Genomic DNA, 19,040 nt, shown 5'->3' on the forward strand with positions numbered 1-19,040 from the left:
TACATTAATGATGGAAGTAGATTTTGTCCAGCACTCACAGAACAGCAAATTAGAGCAATGAAATATAAATTAAATTTTAATTATTTATTTCTAGACAATACATCTTCGGTAAAAGCTGCCCTTGAAAAAGGACATAAAAATATTTATATGCGACTTTGCGAAAAATGACATTTTTACTTTGAAACAGAAATATGAGCAGTTCAATGGACATGAATGGACAAACAGGGTTATCTTCTCTCTTTACTGACAGAGCAGTAAACATTAAATGGCTTATTCCAAGTTACACAGAAAAATGGCAGTGTCAAGATATCATCTAAGGTTCTAACTCTATTAGAGTGTGAACCCTAGAAGGGCAGAGCCTCTTTTGAATCCCCTGTTGCCAGCACACGGCACAGGACCATGCACATCACTGGGGCTGATGCTTCTATCAGAGCACATGCTCTGAACAAGCATCAGGAGAACTAATGTATTTAATGAAGAGGCAAAATGATAAATGGATAGCAGCTCCCTTTCAGATCACAAACAAGGCTATAGTGTAACGAAGACTAAGAATGAAAGAGTTACAACAAAATACTCAACCACAGACTACAAGTCAACAGCACAGACTGACGTTGCCAATCTTTCAGACGACCATCTCCACTTTAACCTTCCCACTACTTGAATCGCAGTAGTCGGCATCACCCAGTCCCATTTTCCGATCATTGACTTTTATATTCCTGATCACAAATCTTGAGGAACTCTCTATTAAAAAAACTTGCAGCTTCTCCCACAAGTGATCAAAATCATACAAACCTCTGTCAGTTGTTTCAATTGGCCTTTATTTTCACTCAATTCTTCTAATAGGTCATTCTTTTTCACTTGCAGTTCAGAGATTTCCTTTCTTAATGGATTTACTAGTTCATAGAACCGAATCTTTAAAAACAAAAAACCAAGTTAATAAGCCATTTTAGAATCCAAGTTACCACTGAAATTAGCTAATTTATAGTACCCTCAATTATCAGTAATAAAAATATGAAAGTAACAAAAGGAAAAGTGTTAAAAAGTTTCAGAATATATACCCGTACAATAAACATTTGTTTGTACAAAACAGAAACAAGACCATTGTTAACTGACTTTGACCACTAACATTAAGCCTTGATGTCCGATTCAGTTTCCTCAAAGTCTAGATTATCTGTAATTCTCCATCCCTGGCACAGTTTCTCTTCTCCTCTATCTATACTCCATTTACTACTTATTCTCCATTTCCCACCACTGCTCATTCCACATTATCTGCTTATTACTTCCTGAACACATTATGTGTCCGAGTTTTGCCCTTATTTCCTCTGATAGAGGAATTTTTTCCCACATACAAATGCATAGCTCATGCTTTCACTCCTTTCAGGTCTCTGATCAAATGTCACCCTATCAGTAAACCCTCCCTAATCCTCCTAACCTGATTTAAAATAGTATCTCCACCTGGTGGCAGTTTCTATTCTCACCCCTGCTCTTTTCTCCATAGCATTTACGACAAACATTCTACGTATTACTTTTAATTTATCGTCTATAATGCTCCACTCCTATAGGCAGGAATTTTTGCCAAGTTTGTACATTGCTCTATCTTTATTGCCTAAACATATGGTGAGCCTACATCCTAGGCTCTTGGGGAAGCTCTACTGCTACCACTGCAGTGTAAGCGATAATCAGGATGAATCAGGGGGTATCTTTCATATCATTACTTCCATTCAGTTCAGATCTCTCTTCTCACTCATAATTCTCAGGGGAATTTGTCTGACCTAATCTATTAAAGTGTTCCATCTGACAAATTCCTATGAAGTTAAGAAGCCATGAGCACATTTGGAAAGGGTAATTATGCCTATTTATTATATAGGCATGCAGTCTGAAATTCCTTACTATATTGCTGTATTCCAAGAGTACCACATCTGGCAAGAGGCAAGTCCTAAGGTTAGTCCTCAACACAATGAATCTGTGTATAACTAACTAGTTAAGATAATACCGTCTGTGAAAACAAAAGATAACAAAGAACATTAACAAACCAGGGAACAAAATTATGTATAACTGCTATTAGTGGGATAGTTGATACTTAATATGGAAAAAGCCTCAATGACAGCACTTGAGACATCTGTCTTAGTACACTTTGGACAGAAAAAAAATTTATTTAAGCTATATAAATTAAAATATGGACAGAAAAGTAACACTTCTTTTTAGAAGAAATCATTAATCTGGAAACCTCATGCAAATGAGAACCAAGAGTAGCAATCACCACTCTGGCAAAAATGATACTACATTCTAAGCACAGTGCTAAGCATTTTACATACATATTCACAGTGAATCTTCACAATTACCTCAGCAGAAAAGCACTATTAATATTACAAACCCTTTTACATATGAAAAAGTTCAAGCCTCTAAGGGTGAAATAACATGTATAGATCACAAACCAGAAGTTTTCGATGTGTGGTTTAGGAGCCCCTGGTAACCACTCTGCCACTTTGAGACCCTTTCAGGGAATTGATGAAAGATGAATGAAAGATGAAAACTATTTTTCTGGTTATACTAAGATTTTTTTTTTTTGCCTGTTTTACTCTTGTTCTCTTATGCTTGTTCAGTGATGTTTGCCAGTGGCTATCTAATGTGTGATGAGATCATCGCCTTTAAGGCTAATGGAATATGCGCTTATGTATTCCTGTGTTTTGAAAATGTCTCAGGTTAATTTCCACTATGGTAAACACTAATAGATATAACCCATATAAACAAAAGCTCCTTGGGGTCTTCAGTAATTTTGAGAGTGTAAAGGGATACTGACATTAAAAAATTTGAGACTACTGCCATAGATGAATCCTATGTATAGATTTGTTTAACCAACACTGCAAGAGATCCTGAACTATCCCTACCCCCTGGCAACCACTAATCTGTTATCTCTATAATTTTGCATTTTGAGAACATTATAAACTACCAGTTTATGATAAAATGACTCATTTCCACGGACTATGCAGCTATTAACTTCATAGCCCTATTTATTCTTGACCTTGGAGGTCAATGGTCAAGACCCTTTAAAATTTGGTGATCTGAACATCATTCACCATTTTCAGAGCAGGGCCATAAAATAATAAAATTATTAATTGGTACTTCAAAGGTTATGGCTATTACATAAATGGCATATTTTAATTTGAAAATATATGCAGTATTTTTGGGGGGCACCCGGGTGGCTCAGTCGGTTAAGTCTCCCACTTCGGCTCAGGTCATGATCTCATAGTTCGTGAGTTTGAGACCCACAAGCACAGAGCACAGAGCTGACAGTTGGAGCCTGGAGCCTGCTTCCAGTTCAGTGTCTCCCTCTCTCTCTGTGCCTCCACTGCTCACGCTCTGTCTGTCTCTCTCTCAAAAATAAATAAACATTAAAAAAAAATTTTTTTAAATACATGTAGTGTTTTTTTAAAAAAGTGATACAACATACTTACAGATACGTATTCAGGAATAGAAAGCTGATCTTCAGGAAAACCTTTTAGTTTCATATATTGCTCCTCTGTCAACTCAAAGTCACGCAGATTTCGACGAATATCTCCCGCCTTCTCCCTTAGCTGAGTATTTGTCTCTTCTAGTTGTTTCTGTCTCAATAAAATCGTTTCCATTTCTTGTTTCATTAGTTCTTGATATTTTCTAAATTAGGAAAGAGTTTATGGCAAACTTAAAAAAATCTTTGAGATTTTATTTTCTCAAAGATACCTTTTTATAGTAACATAAAATTAGGAAATGAGAAGCTCTGTAGTATTTTCAGCTCCAGCTAAATGCTTATTTACTTCACTAATTAAACATGAAAAGACAATTCTATACTCATTACTAAATGTGTGGCCACATAAATTGTTAAATAGAAAATTGATATTCTTAAAAAATAATTTTCAAAATCAAATTATAAAATTATACATCTATTCTGCTTAAAGTTTTAGTTTTATACATCTGTTTTGGACCCTACTCAATAAAATAATTTTCATTTCTTTTTCTCTAGGTATTCTAAGGTATACCTCTTAAAGATGGCAACGCTGAACCACCATAAAGTATTCATTCAACCCATGAACTAATGAAAACAGTAATCTGTACATAATCATTCTCAAAGAACACATGTAGAAGACATTGCTATCGTTAGTTGCCTATTCCAAAGGTTTTGAGTAGGAAAGGACAATTGATTCTTTCCCCTCCCTACTGTATCACACCCATCAATATACACACATGCTGTTATTATTACTCCTATCCCCCCAAAAAATGAATTGAGACCCCATTTCACTGCCTCCTTTGTTTGGACTTCCATGGAGCAAAACTGCTCACAAGTTGTCTATACTCACTGTCTCTGATGCCCTTCTTTTTAAGCCCATGCCAATTAGGTTTTCATCCTTCCTACGGAAATCTCAAGGTCACTAATGACATCCAGATTGCTAATGATCAATTCCCAGTTCTTTTCATCTATGACCTAATGATTATTTGACACACTGCTCTCTCCTTCCTTTATACACACTCTCTTCGCCTGGCTTCCAAGTCACTTTACTTTTGTCATTTTTCTCTGGTATTTGCTCCTTCTCCTTTTCTGGTTTGTCTTCATGTTTGGAGTATTTGGCCCTCTTCTCTGTCTATATTCACTACCTTGAGGAATTCATCTAGTCTTATGACTTAAATGTTACCGTCCATATCCTAATGACTTCCAGATATATAGCTCTAGACCAAACTCTTCTATTTACCTACACATGGACTTCTAATAAGACAACGCTAACCGAACATGTCCTAAACTGAACTCCTGCTCTTTGCTCACAAACCTATTCCACTGTGGTTTCCCCATCTTAGTTGACAGCAATTCCACCCTTCATCTATTCAAACCAAAATACTGGCACAATCCTTGACTCCTTATTTTTCTCTTAGCCACATGTAATTCATCAGGACATCCTATCAGCTCTACCTTCAAAATACATTAAAAATCCAACCACTTTTTACCAACATCAGCTATCAAGAGGATTATTGCAGCAGCCTCTCAATTGCCCTCTCAGCATCATTTAATCTGAAAAATGCCTCAAGAATTTGAGTAGAAGCCCTACCATTGAATGCAGTGGTTCCCAACGTATTGTCCCCAGACCTACAGCATCAGTATCACCCAAGAACATGATAGAAATACAGGTTCTCAGGGCTCACTCAAATTAGAACATCAGAGGGTGGGGACTAACAGTCCTTCCTAACAAGCTCTCTACACAGTTCTGATGCATACCAAAGTTTCAGAACCACTGATCTAACGTGATACTGCCTAGTAACTGGTCAGATAATTTTTAAAAGTATCAGTTAATGAAATCTTTTAATTTTTTTTAATGTTTATTTATTTTTGACAGAGAGAGAGAGAGAGAGAGAGAGAGAGAGAGACAGAGTGAGCAAGCAGGGGAAGGGCAGAGAGAGAGGGAGACACAGAATCCAAAGCAAGCTCCAGGCTCTGAGGTGTCAGCCCAGAGCCTGACACGGGGCTCAAATTCAAAAACTTTGAGATCATGACCTGAGCTGAAGTCAGATGTTTAACCGACTGAGCTACTCAGGCACCCCAATAATGAAATCTTAAAGAAAGAAAAGTACTTTATAAAGTTACTTCTTTTTTAAAAATTTTATTTATTTAAATAATCTCTACACCCAATGTGAGGCTCAAACTCACGAACCTGAGATCAAGAGTCACACGCTCTTATGACTGAGCCAGCCAGGTGCCCCTACACATTCACTTCTAGTTAAAACACAGAAAACAGCATTTACTCGCCAAATTTTCTACGTAGGCTTCAAATTTTTTTAAATATAAAGGTATGCTTTGTTTTTGTGAAAATCATTGTTCTTGATTGCCAAGTTCAATTTCTTTTAATTTTTTTTTAATGTTTATTTATTTTTGACAGACAGAGAGAGAGAGACAGCATGAGTGGGGAGGGGCAGAGAGAGAGGGAGACACAGAATCCGAAGCAGGCTCCAGGCTCTGAGCTGTCAGCACAGAGCCCGACGCGGGGCTCGAACTCACAGACTGCGAGATCATGACCTGAGCCGAAGTCGGACGTTCAACCGACTGAGCCACCCAGGCGCCCCTGCCAAGTTCAATTTCTTTACCTTAAAAGACACTTGGTAAGAAATCTGAGAGGATGCTTTTTATGGATTTGTTCCCAACTTTTAAATCTGTCTTGCTTTTATTTACTTTGATGATTATTTTTTAAAATTACTTTTATTAATTGTCCCAAAGAATTCCTTATAGTTTATACAGAAACAGCATATCTTTCACTGGTTACATCATTCTTAATTAAATTATATAACTGTAGTAAGTACAACCATCATAGACATATTTGATGGTAAACACAATGGACTCTTGGTAAGTAAGTACACAACTGAGCTGGGAGAAAGTATGCAGGCAAAACAGAAGATAATTTAAACTTGCAGAGTTAAATGGGCCACAAGAATTAGTGTGTTTTACAGAGAAAATGAAGAAAGGTTAATCCAGAAAGCATATTAAGTGGTGCGGAGTTTACAGAACTTCCATTGTCATTTACGGCTTACTTACATCAGCACAGTTTGTTGAATGAACGTTGAATTTTGACTTTTTGTATTTTGTGTATTGTATCAAATAACCTACTTTTTTTTGGTTGGCCTGGCTGTAAAAATTCTTACCATTACTGACTTAAAATTTCTTCCTTTATTTTAGCTTGCAATCACATGCACGAACAGGTAATGAAATTACTTTTAACGGCTAAATAGGTATTGCTGCTTTTTAAAAACTTTCTTACCTGGCATCCTTCTGTTGAAAAGTCAATTGATTGTCTAATCTCAATGTCAGTAGCTGCTTCTGGTGAAGAGCATCATTAAGTTTCTCCTCTAATTCTTCAATCTTCATAAAAAAGAAAGAGGTAAATTACATGGTCAACTTTCAAATTTATCATTAAGAAATGTTTGAAAAATACTAAATGTAAAAAAAAAAGGCTAAAGATGAATAGAGGTTCCTTTGCAATGGTTGTGTCAACAAATTACAGTCTGTTCATACAAATGGTTTTGAAACTGTGGTTTAAACTGCTGCCACATAAAAGTTTTTTTGCCAGGCTGTCCCATAGTTCTGGATTATTGAGGTCACTGGCTTGAGCCTCTGGGAAAGCTCTTTAATTGAATCCTTTGGCATGTGCCTATTTTCCTATTACCCTTCTCATGTCTGCCTGTAACATGGATACAGTGCCGGAGGTAGATCAGGCATCTGTGAAAACTACACGCTTAAAACAGCTGCAAAAAAGGTTAATAGGAACCTGCGCTTCTAACAATATCAAGGAATAACCATACCAAGCCTAAACTACCTATTTTCAGATTCCTGTTAAAACAGAGAAACAAAATTCTTATCCTGTGTAAGCTACTGTTTCCACAGTTCTGGTCTAGGCAGATATCATTTTCTAAATCTCTGGTACTAACAGCTGAACTTAATCCCTAAAACACTGGACAGCTGATCCAACCTTTTTCCACAGCAAAAATACCTATATCATGACATTTGACCTTTCAGGATTACTTGAATGCTTCCAATGACAGGAAGCTCAGTAACTTTAATCAGGCCATTTAAATGTTAATAGCAAAAACAGGTTTATAGTCAGCAGAAATCTGCCTTTCCTGTGACTTCTATTATCAGGGAGTGATAATCTGATGAGGGAAATTTTTTGTAATGCTAAATAATGAGATGTTCATCTCGTAACCCCAATGCTCAATGTATTGGTAAACTTTAGAGAATAAATAAGTGGCTAAAAATTCTGTTCCTTCAGACTCTAACTTCTTCACAAATTACATCTCTGAAACTGGAATGCATTTTACAATCTCTAGCACATAACAATTTAACTTGGCAGTTCTTAATCTCAGTGATACAAGTAAGGGTCCACTTTACAATCAAGTTGCCTTGGATTTGATGAATTACAGAAGTGTAATTCTTCTACCGTATAGTATTTTTCCATATATTTGACAGCAAACATCTTACTCCCAAAGGGTCTCTAAGCAAAACAACCCTACTGCTCATGGACAAAAAAGCATGGTAATGTAGTGGAGGCAGCTATTCTGGAGAGTAATTTGACAGTACGCTCAGTTTAATTAAGTCTACATATACCCTGTGAGCCAGAAATTCTACTCCTGAGTATACATGCCAAAGAAATGGTCACACAGGTCCGGCAGAGAAATGTCTATAGAAGGCCCATGTTGCATGTGGTGGCAAAGAGTTGGGCGGCATCCTAAGTGCCTATTACTGTGGTAGTGGATGGATAGATTGGTAGACACACACAGAGATAATTATGTTGAAGTTGGAAGCAGAAGACTAGATGTACCATAGTAACAATTATGATTTCAAAAGCAGCACTGAGTTGGGAAAAAAAATAAAAACTATGAAAGAGATAAACTCTAAAGCAAAACATGCAATTTACATTTATGTAAAGGAAAAAAATAAGAAAAATACCCATTTTCAAGAACAAATGTTTAAAAAAACCCCATTAAAACGGTTGAATAGAGAAGGGAAATGAGCCATGGGAATAAAAAAAGTACACAAAATAAAAAGTGGCCTTGGGGCGCCTGGGTGACTCAGTCTGTTAAGCATCCTACTCCTGAGCTGGGCTCAGGTCTGATCTCACAGTTCGTGGGATGGAGCTCCATGTCGGGCTCTGTGCTGACAGTGTGCTGACTGAATGAATCCCTGCTTGGGATTCTCTCTCTCCCTCTCTGTCACTCCTGCGTGAGCATGTGCTCTTTCTCGCTCTCTCAAAATAAATAAGTAAACGTTGAAGAAAAATAAATGGCCTTGGCAAGGATCAGTGATGATTAGGTGACATAAACTCAGGAATATGCTAATCCGGTTTTCTACATTTGCGGTCCAACTGGAAAACCACAACAATAAAAACTGTACTAAGCACTACGTGGTACAAAAATAATATAGTGCTGAATAAGTATAGTGGCTATAGTTACTTATTTTACTGCAGGTATCATGAGCTATGTACATTGATTAATTGAATCTTCCCAACAACTCCATGAATACTACTATTTTTCTTATTTTACAGAAAATAAGAGAATAACAAAGTTAAGGGATCTGCCCAAGGGCAGACAGAAACAGATAGACAACAGGAAACAATCAACAATAGGAAACTATTGTAACAGATAGAAAACCACTGGACACACTGGTAAAATACCAAGTGACCTAGTCTAGACCAAGTCACCTAAGTAGGTGACTGTACAGACAACCTAAGAACATGTTAGGAGATTCACTAAGAGTATGGGCTTTAGATCTCTTGGTTTGAATCCTACCTGGCTCCATCACTTCCATCTAAATGGCCTTCATATGCTATTAACCACTTGTGATTCTGTTTTATCCAAAGTGAAATGGAGTTCAGTCCCTCATTTAAGAAACAGTTGCATACGTACGACGTGTCAGGAACTGTTTTCAGTGCTGGAGATGATGAGCCACAAGACTACAAAGAAACCCCTGTTCTCATGAACCTTACAGTCCATTAAAAGAGACAGATACCAAAAAAAGTCAGGTAGCTCCTATGAATACACATATAAAGTATAGAAAATAAAATGGGTGAAAAATGAGGATATTATTTTAGTAGACAACAGCAACAATAACTAATATTGTGTGCTTTTACCAAATATCAGGAAGTGGGCTAATTTATCATATTGATTCATTTAATGTTAAGGGGCAGGGAAGATCCTCCTAAAAGCACTTACACCTCACAGAGTTGTTGTGAGGTTTAAATGAGGTAACACATGAAAATCTCATAGAACAATGTATGGCCCAGAATAAGCACTCAATAAAAGTTAGCCATTAATGTTTTTAAAAAATGTACCTAAATTACTTCTTTACTTCATGAAGATGTTGGGGTTTAGGACACCTCATTTTCCTAGAGAGGGATGGTCAACAATTTTTTCTAGTGGCAAGATACTGAAGTATGTTGGTATAATTGGCAAGAGCTAAAATAGGAGGCTGACTTAACAGGAAAGAAAGTGTAAGTGAAACAACAAAATGGGGGCGGGTAGGAAGAGGTGGGATCAAGAGTAAAAGTGGAGAATCTACTGTTGGAAAGAAAAGATTTTTCTCAGAGACAGAAGTAGTAAGAATTAAGAAGTGTCTCCTATCTTTCTGAAATCACTGTAAATTTCTCAGAACTAGTGACAATTTTACCAGGTCTTACATAAAATACTCCATACCTATAAATAAACACACAAGAGGAAAAAAAAAACAAACAAACAAGGACTAAGACATCCCTTCTTATTTGGCAAAAACCACTTGTTAAACACTACGGTAACTGAAATTCCACTTGGTTCTAAGACACACTATCATACAGAAACATATCAAAGAAACCAAATCCCCTGGACAGAGGACTATACAGAGTCACTAACCTAATTATGATCTTGATTGTCCCTATCAAACTACTTACATCAGGGTTAATTCTCAGTGAAGCAGAAAACAACTTGGCTGGAAAAAACACCTAAAAAGATATACCTCACACATGCTAGATTCAAAAAATTGGGTTTACAGAGGCAATTCATCCCTGCCCAACTTCAAATCATCCCCTCCTTCAGGGCTTTTTGTTCAGTACACAGCAATATAATTCACATCCTCTCTCCTTCCAGAAAGTTTTTTTTTTTTAAACTATGCAAGAAAATATAACTTACTTCTTGAAATTATAAGCATATCAAGTTCAGATTACATATGCGTAATTTTAATTCTCATTTATCTGTAGTTTGAAGACAATAAAGCACACAGGTAACAAAAATTACACCAAATCTTACCTTTGTAAGATAATCCACTTTCAAGTTGTCTATCATCATATTTTTCTGGGATAGTTCTATTTTCAGTAACTGAATATTATGAAGTAGTTCTTTACGTTCAATTAGTTGCTGGGTGATTTTAATTTTCCCATCTCGTTCTTCTGATGATGAAATATCGTCTGTAGGAATTGTTGTTTCTAGACTAATATCTTCAGATTCCAGAGAGCTAGAGATGTTCACCTTTTTTGATGCCTTGGCAATTTTTCGAGACATCTTTTTTATGGGTCAGTTTTCTTCTCCAGTTCTATTTCAATTTTCTGAGGGTTAAAAATATTTATTTAAATGTACTCAAACATTCTTAATGGAAAGCATAAAGAATACTAAAGAGACACTAAGAATGCCTAAGTAATTATTAGACAATCTGGAGGACCCCTCATCTAGGACAGATTAGTAAACTATGGCTCAAGTCAAACATTAAGCTCATTAAGCCTGACTATGAATTTGCGCTTGATGAATAAAAAACCCTGGTCTTGGGGGCCGGAATCTTACTTGGAGGAAACAAAGAAATCTTGGACGTAAAGGATAAAAGCCATAAGTGAGTAGTACCCAGGAACACTACCAATAAAAGGAGCACGCATTCAAGATGAGATTAGCCACTTCTGAGTTGATCGGTGGAAGGTTATGTAGAAGTAGGATTTAGAGTAGTAAAAGGAAAAAAAAAACATGCAGGAATTAAGGTTGGCGAATATACCCAACATCAGAAGATAGTGGTCGTTCGGCTGGGGCCAAGTCTTTCTGAATTTGAGTAGGACTCGCCCCACCCCTCATATACAAACACACATACGACCTTAATAATCGAGATTCCAGAGAATCCTCAAGTGTCAAAATGTGTCCGAAATTTACTCCACAATGAGGCAACACTGAAGACTTTTAAAAAATGGGAAGACAGTGAAATAAATACGTTTTAATAGACTTCCAGATAGAATAAAAACAAGAATGCAGAAAAGAAAAATTCAAGTGTTTTAAATCGAATTTCTTACCCTTTCACAAGGGTTTTAGAAATTCTCGTGTTTTAATACTAAACGACATAATAAGTTATTTACGGTACTACAGATATCAGCTTTTCTAAACTGAATGATCAGAAAAAAAGATGTATGGAGGGGAAACGGCACCACTCCTTTCAAAGGAAAGAGGGTAAAGAAAGGCGAAATCAGAGAGAGGCAGCATCTGGGTTACAAAGGACCAGCGCCTGGGACTGCCCACACGTGCGACAGTGAAGAAAAACCAAGCCTGGCAGCCTAGGATTCCCTACCCCGCGCGGGAAAGGAAGGGCCAGCGGCGCGCTACCTCGAAAGCTTCAAATTACTCCACGTCGAAGGCTGGACCAGCCACCCACCCACCGCGTCCACTTCAAGGACCTGAAAGCGTCTCGGAACTGAAGCTCAGGTTGCAGCCCCTCAACGGGGAATCTCAGGTCGGAGACCGTTAGGACCCGTCACCAAGACAACCACTTCCGCGCCCCGAGGAGGACGGAGGAAGCGGCAGCGTACAGTCGCCGGAACTCAGACTGGATCCACCCCGACGCGAGAAGCAACGCATGCTGGGAGCTGTGGTCCACAGGAGGGTCCCGCCTAGATCGTGGGTGGAAATGGCTCCGAGATCTGCCAATCCTCCCGAGCTTCTAGTTTTTGCCCAATCCTCGCAGCCCTCAGAGAGCCAACCAATGTCAGCCTCGACGTTTTCCCGCGAGAGGTATTTACTAATACCCTGGAGCGGGAAGGGGTGAACTTCGGGGTAAAGTACAGTCGTGCGGTAGGGCTTCTGCTTGTTACTCTTCACCGGAAGAGCGCGGTAAGGGTCGGGATTCTGCGCTGCCAGCAAGATGCTCAAATCCAAGACTTTCTTAAAAAAGACGCGGGCAGGTGGCGTGATGAAGATCGTGCGCGAGCATTACTTGCGGGACGACATCGGCTGCGGCGCGCCCGGGTGCGCGGCGTGCGGCAGTGCCCACGAGGGGCCGGTCCTCGAGCCGCAGCCCCTGGATCCGGCGAGCAGCCTGTGCCCCTGGCCGCACTACTTGCTTCCTGACACCAATGTGCTGCTGCATCAGGTGTGTCCGAGGGTGGGAGATCCGGGGTCATTTCGGCACCACCAGGAGAAGGGGGTGTGACAGAATAGGGAAATTGAGGCCCAAGGAGGCGCGTCTTGGAAAAACATTACCTACTTAGGGAGAGGCAGACCCTTGCCTCCTGTCCCCCAGGCCAAGGTTCTTTTCTTTGTATTGTGGGGTTTTTTTGTGTGTGGGTTTTTTTGGTTTTTGTTTTTGTTTTTTTGAGTTCTTGGAGTCATAAGAATTTTAGGTTATTTTTCTAACTCCTGGTGTCTCTTCTGCCTTAGATTTTAAGAGTCTGGAGGCCGGGGACCTGGGCTTCTGTGGCCTCCAGCCTGCGACTCCCAGGCAGCTTGTAAGTGCCTACGAATGAAAACCATGTGGGCCAACGTATTTATTTATTAACGGTCTTAATTCTACGAAGTTTTGTATTTAGTCTGTTTAATATGTGCTATTCTCTAATAGACCCGAAGGGTTTTCTGTAGCAAAATAGCTCCTTAGTTTAACGTATATTTAGTGTTTATTTTTTTAAATCGACACAGTTTTATGTTTGGCAGAAACAGCTTATCAGTGAACATAGGAAAGTTTAATTTTACTTATTTTTTCATTCTTTTAAGATCGATGTTCTTGAAGACCCAGCTATCAGGAATGTAATTGTACTGCAAACAGTTCTGCAAGAAGTGAGAAATCGGAGTGCTCCTGTATATAAACGAATCCGAGATGTGACTAATAACCAGGAGAAGCATTTCTATACGTTCACTAATGAGCACCATAGGTAGGGGAAATTTTTATGTTAATTACCAGAAAACCATACAGTTGGCTAAATTTGGGGAAGAGTTCCTGGCAGTAACCGTGACATTGTCAGAAAACATGTGGTAAGTTTCATACTTATGGGAGTGTTATTTGATTGTTACACAGTTGTACAGATATAATGCTCAGTGGACCTCACTAAGGTCATATAGTCATTGATTAGTTCAAACCTAGAACTAAGGTCTCTGGACTCCTAGGGTGGAGTCAGTACTTTTGTTTCCAAAACGTTTTCATTTTGAGTTGGTTTTCGCATGAGTTGAGCAATAAGAATCTTGGAAGATGATGGGGTGCCTGGGTGGTTCAGTCGGTTAAGCGGCTGACTTCGGCTCAGGTCATGATCTCACGGTCCGTGGGTTCGAGCCCAGCGTCGGGCTCTGTGCTGACAGCTCAGAGCCTGGAGCCTGCTTCGGATTCTGTGTCTCCCTCTCTCTCTGCCCCTCCCTGGCTCGTGCTCAGTCTCTTCTCTCTCTCAAAAATAAAAACATTAAAAATTTTTTTTTCAAAGAATCTTAGAAGATGAGATTTTCCTAGGTTCCTAGAATACTGTGTTATTTGATGTCAACATAGATTGATAAAATGTAAGAGTTTATGAAAGAGAGGTTTAACAATATAAAGCAGATTTATTGATGGGTTTTTAAAAGTTAAACTAATACCTTATAACTGATCACATTGAAGAAGATAAGGTTAAGAAACAGACTTCTTTGTTGTATTTCAGATTTACACCCTTTCAGCATAAGGGTGTGAAAATAAATTGCTACTTCTCCCCCCCCCCCATTTATTGTTATTTGTTTTGTTACATAAATAATCTGGGTTGACGAATAGTGTACTTTTACTACATTAAGGCTTCTCAACCTTCCTTAGCACTGTTGATATTTTGGACTGAATAATTCTTTATTGTGAATAGGCTGTCTTTTACATCATAGGATGTTTAGCATTATCATGTGCTTCTACATGCCTGTAGTGACCCCCAGTCCCCCTCTATTCACAGAGTTGTAACAACCCAGAATGTTTCCAGACATTGTCAAATGTTCCTGGGCAGCAAAATCACCCTCAGTAGATTAGACGGTAGAATTCTGGTAATGAAATCTCATCGGAATATGTATATTTCAAAATATTTAATTTGTCAATTTTCTCTTTTTTATTTATTTTTTTAAATTTATATTCAAGTAGTTAACACACAGTGTAGTCCTGGCTTCAGGAGTAGAACCCAGTGGTTCATCTCTTACATATGACACCCAGCACTCATCCCCAAAAATGTTCTCCTTAATGCCCGTCAACCATTTAACCCACCCCTCCAGCAACCCTCAGTTTGTTCTCTGTATTTAAATTTTTCTTATGGTTTGCCTCCCTCTGTTTTTATCTTGTTTTTTTTTTTTTTCTTCTCTTTATTTTTATAGCGCCAATTTAGGTATTTTTCTTGTACAAATCATTGGTAAAGCACTTGTAGTCATCTTATTCTTAGCTTTTTGAAATTCAGAAAATTTACTTGTTTTTCAGTGCAGAAAGACCAAGTTTTTGTGGAGCATTATCATCAGATTCTTCATCAGAGGTTAGCAGTTTTTCTGCCTAAGTGCAATGAATATAGCTTAGCAATACTGGAGTTGGTGGGAAGAATCTTAGGACACTTGGGCAAATCTCATCCAAGATTCTATTGCTCAAGTCAAGCTAAAACCAATTCAGAAATTAATGATTGTGTCTAACTGATAAGCTTAAAGCATTAGCAGGGGCATTTAATGGTGAGGAATGAAGCAGTTCTAAAAACTATTAATACAAGTCTAAGATTCTAAAATTGAATCTATTATTTGTAAGTACTAAAAGTTTTGCACTAAGTTTTGTTATTTAAATTTGGCTTTGAAAAGCAATTTTAAGGAAGTAAGTATGCCAACATATTTGGGAATTTAGAGTGGATAGACTAGGAACGAATATTCAGTCATTATTTGTATGTGGTCTTTCAGTCTTTAGATAACCTCTTCCATTTTATTAAGTGCTTACTGTTGGTAATTTATATGTGTTGTGTATTTAATGACTGTAGAATCATTTGATTAGAACATCCTCTTTGTAGCTTTTGAGAATTACTGTTAATCTATACTTCAAATAATATCTTATCAAACCTGCAAAGTTTTATTATAGTTTTTACAATAAATTATTATTTCAGATCTCAATCTAAAATATAAATTCTGCTCTTGAATATTTTTTGTGAAATAAAATTGTTTTAGCCTTTTTATAGTTTCATTAATAACATGATTGTCTTATTTTTCAAGCAATCATTGTCTTAAAAACTATAAGGTTCTCATATATTTCCTGAGGCACGACTCTGAATGCACTCAAGAGGAAAATACGTACCATGGACTTTTAAGTTTAGCATATATGTCCTAAGCCTTTGTATATTATTTCTATTGGTTTTCATTTTCTCCTTTGTATTTAGAGAAACTTATGTAGAACAGGAGCAGGGAGAAAATGCTAATGACAGAAATGATAGAGCTATTCGAGTAGCAGCAAAATGGTACAATGAACATTTGAAGAAAATGTCAGCAGAGAATCACCTGCAAGTTATCTTCATAACAAATGACAAGAAAAACAAAGAAAAAGCCATAGAAGAAGGAATACCAGCTTTCACTTGTAAGTCTAAATGTAGAAACTGTTAATTTTTTTTTTTTAGTTTATCTGTTTTTTTGTTTTTTGTTTTTTTAAATTTTTTTTAATGTTTATTTTTGAGAGAGAGAGAGAGAGAGACAGAGTGTGAGCGGGGGAGGGGCAGAGAGAGAGAGGGAGACACAGAATCCAAAGCAGGCTCCAGGCTCTGAGCTGTCAGCACAGAACCTGACGCAGGACTCGAACTCACAAACTGCGAGATCTTGACCTGAGCCGAAGTCGGACGCTTAACTGACTGAGCCACCTAGGCGCCCCCCTTCATTTGGTTTTGAGAGAGGGAGAGCACATGCCAGTGGAGGAAGGGCAGAGAGAGAGGGAGACCCCAAGCAGGCTCAGCACTGTGAGTGCAGAGAGTCCAATGCAGAGCTCGAACCCACAAACTGTGAGATCATGACCTGAGCTGAAATCGAGTGAGACATGTAACCAGCTGAGCCAGTTAGATGCCCTGAAGCTGTTAATTTTTATAGGCATTTGCAAATATGAACTACCATCAGACCCTTGGTCAGATGGTCACTTGAATATTTAATATTTTCATGTTTCTATATAACTTCATGTGATATTTTGCATTTTTAAATTTCTCAGCATTTCTCAGCCAAGTAAGTTGTGGTGACCAGTGGCTGGTAACTTTCCCCATCACCCTTTGTACTTGGTTTTGCAATAAAAACTCATAGATATGCTTAACCTGATACTTCTGCTTAGACATGACCATATCAACAGATGCAGGTTTAAAAAAGAATTGATAGATGTAATATCATAAACAACATTATTCATGTTTTCTTATCTAAAAAAATCACTTGATTTTATTGAGAACAACAAAACTTACTTTTCAGGTGAAGAATATGTAAAGAGCCTAACTGCTAACCCAGAACTCATAGATCGTCTTGCTTGTTTGTCTGAAGAAGGGGTAAGTTTGAGTTTGTTTTATTTTGTTTTTGAAAAGTGAAAGTATTAAAATGGCCACTTTGGGATATTAGATTTACAGTTAAACAAATTTAAAAATTGGAATATCAGTAGGTAAGCTGGAATTCATTAGGAGCTGGGTTATAAACAAGAGTGACTATAATAGGCTTATTAAAATAACATTAAAAAGATTTTTTTAAATGTTTGTTATTTCTGAGAGGGAAAGAGAGAGCGGGGGAGGAGCAGAGAGAGAGAGGGAGACAGAGGATCCAAAGCAGGCTCTGTGGTAACAGCAGAGAGCCTGATGGGGGCTCGAACTCACGAACCTTGAGATCATGACCTGAGCCGAAGTCTGATGCCCAACTGAGCCACCCAGATGCCTCCGAAAATGCCATTCTTAAAGAAAGACTTTATTTTCTAAACTAGCACTGTTCATTAATACACTCTCAGCAACCTGAGTAGGACCTGTCACATGGTGGCACCATTAGAATGAATGGATAAAGGAATCCATAGCTGGTTTGTGAATAAGGCATAAGTATTTGACCAATAAGGAAGTAGTGTGAGTGCAGACAGAGAGCATAAAGCTGTAGCATTAGTCCTGAAGGAAGAAGGGAAGGAACCGTAAGAGATAGCACAGGAAGGGTAGGGGCCATCTAACGAAGGTCTAGAATTTATTCTGTAGGTCAGTAATTTTTAAACTATCTTATTCTAAAGGACTGCTATGAAGAGAAAGATAGCAGATAGGATTCTGGGCTTCCTACCTCATAAAGGCAGGCTGAAAGAAATTAAGAGTATATGAGAGTGTGCCTGGGAGGAATGGGGGAGAATGATCAGAAATGTTATTCATTGGAAAGACCATTCTGATTCCAATTTGTAAGATGATGCATTGTATCAAGGGCAAAGTTAGAGGCAGAAAGAGGAATAAAGGGATTCCTACAATAGTGGGATATGGGAGGGCATGCTAAGTGAATCAGTGAACCTCATGGGCACTCACTTCCTTATATGTAAGGTAGATTTAGCAATGACTTCATAGCATGGTTATAAGAGTCAAATGAAATAACAGCATTAATAAAATTCTTATTTCACTGCATGGCACACAGCTACGGTAAATGTAAATGGCAGCTATCGTTATTATAGAAACAGATTTTATGTGATAAGACATTAGACAGACATCTAGTCTTTCCTTCACCCTGCTTATCTTCAAACATGATTATTTTACAAAACTAAAAGGAAGTGAGAAAATAAAAAGTGGGCTTGATTTTATTTTTTTAGAATATAGATTCAGAGACTGCTCTAACAGGTAGCCACTAGTTGCATCTGGCTGTTTAATTCAGATTTAAATCAGTTTAAATCTCAGTTGCAATACTCACCTTAGAAGTGCTCACACTTGTGTCCCATGGCTACCATATTGGAGATCACAGAAAGCATATTCCTATCTCAAAGTTGTTTTGGATAGCGCTGGTCTAGAAGGAGAAAGAAGTAATCTAACATTGGTAATGTATAATATTTGATCAAGGATTGTTTTACGGTTAGTGTAGGATAGGGTGAAATTCCAGCCAGTTCTGTTGTAATACAACATGTATATTCAAGTTCACTGTGTCATGCAAATTCATGTATTAAAGGCAGCAGAGCTAACGGGAAAATGAGCTTGGGGCACACTCAAAAACTGAGTGAAGTGGTGGAAAGAGAGTTATCTAAATTTGGACAAAAAGTTGTTAGGTACGTGAAGATGATGTGGAATCTGAGGTAACAGATGTTGGAGAGGTGAGTGTGTTTTGCGGGTTCCTGAGCGGCTTTGTTCAGC

The 19,040-nt window shown here is 38.0% G+C and overlaps 2 protein-coding genes across 7 annotated transcripts in view; one reads left to right on the forward strand and one right to left on the reverse strand.

The window, feature by feature from the left end:
* The window catches only part of PIBF1 (progesterone immunomodulatory binding factor 1), a 201,878-nt gene extending 189,568 nt beyond the window's left edge, over nucleotides 1-12,310 (reverse strand). The window contains exons 1-5 of one of the 4 annotated variants that reach the window (XM_019437172.2): nucleotides 12,112-12,309; nucleotides 10,786-11,081; nucleotides 6,774-6,874; nucleotides 3,456-3,654; nucleotides 793-912 (exon numbers count right to left, since the gene is read on the reverse strand). In XM_019437172.2, the coding sequence (XP_019292717.2) occupies nucleotides 793-912; nucleotides 3,456-3,654; nucleotides 6,774-6,874; nucleotides 10,786-11,037 (672 nt within the window). In that variant the 5' untranslated portion in view covers nucleotides 11,038-11,081; nucleotides 12,112-12,309. The other 3 variants (XM_019437173.2, XM_053898793.1, XM_019437174.2) reach the window with 3 other exon arrangements.
* Nucleotides 12,311-12,554: 244 nt separating this feature from the next.
* DIS3 (DIS3 homolog, exosome endoribonuclease and 3'-5' exoribonuclease) overlaps nucleotides 12,555-19,040 on the forward strand; it is a 28,186-nt gene continuing 21,700 nt past the window's right edge. Inside the window, exons 1-4 of one of the 3 annotated variants that reach the window (XM_019437171.2) lie at nucleotides 12,555-12,874; nucleotides 13,162-13,229; nucleotides 16,110-16,303; nucleotides 17,167-17,240. In XM_019437171.2, coding sequence (XP_019292716.1) covers nucleotides 12,647-12,874; nucleotides 13,162-13,229; nucleotides 16,110-16,303; nucleotides 17,167-17,240 — 564 coding nt within the window. In that variant the 5' untranslated portion in view covers nucleotides 12,555-12,646. Of the gene's footprint in view, nucleotides 12,875-13,161; nucleotides 13,230-13,491; nucleotides 13,650-16,109; nucleotides 16,304-17,166; nucleotides 17,241-19,040 lie in introns of those variants that run through there. The other 2 variants (XM_019437168.2, XM_019437169.2) reach the window with 2 other exon arrangements.

Source organism: Panthera pardus, unplaced genomic scaffold, assembly GCF_024362965.1.
Source record: "Panthera pardus isolate Hobbes unplaced genomic scaffold, ASM2436296v1 HiC_scaffold_1, whole genome shotgun sequence".
Taxonomy (NCBI): domain Eukaryota; kingdom Metazoa; phylum Chordata; class Mammalia; order Carnivora; family Felidae; genus Panthera; species Panthera pardus.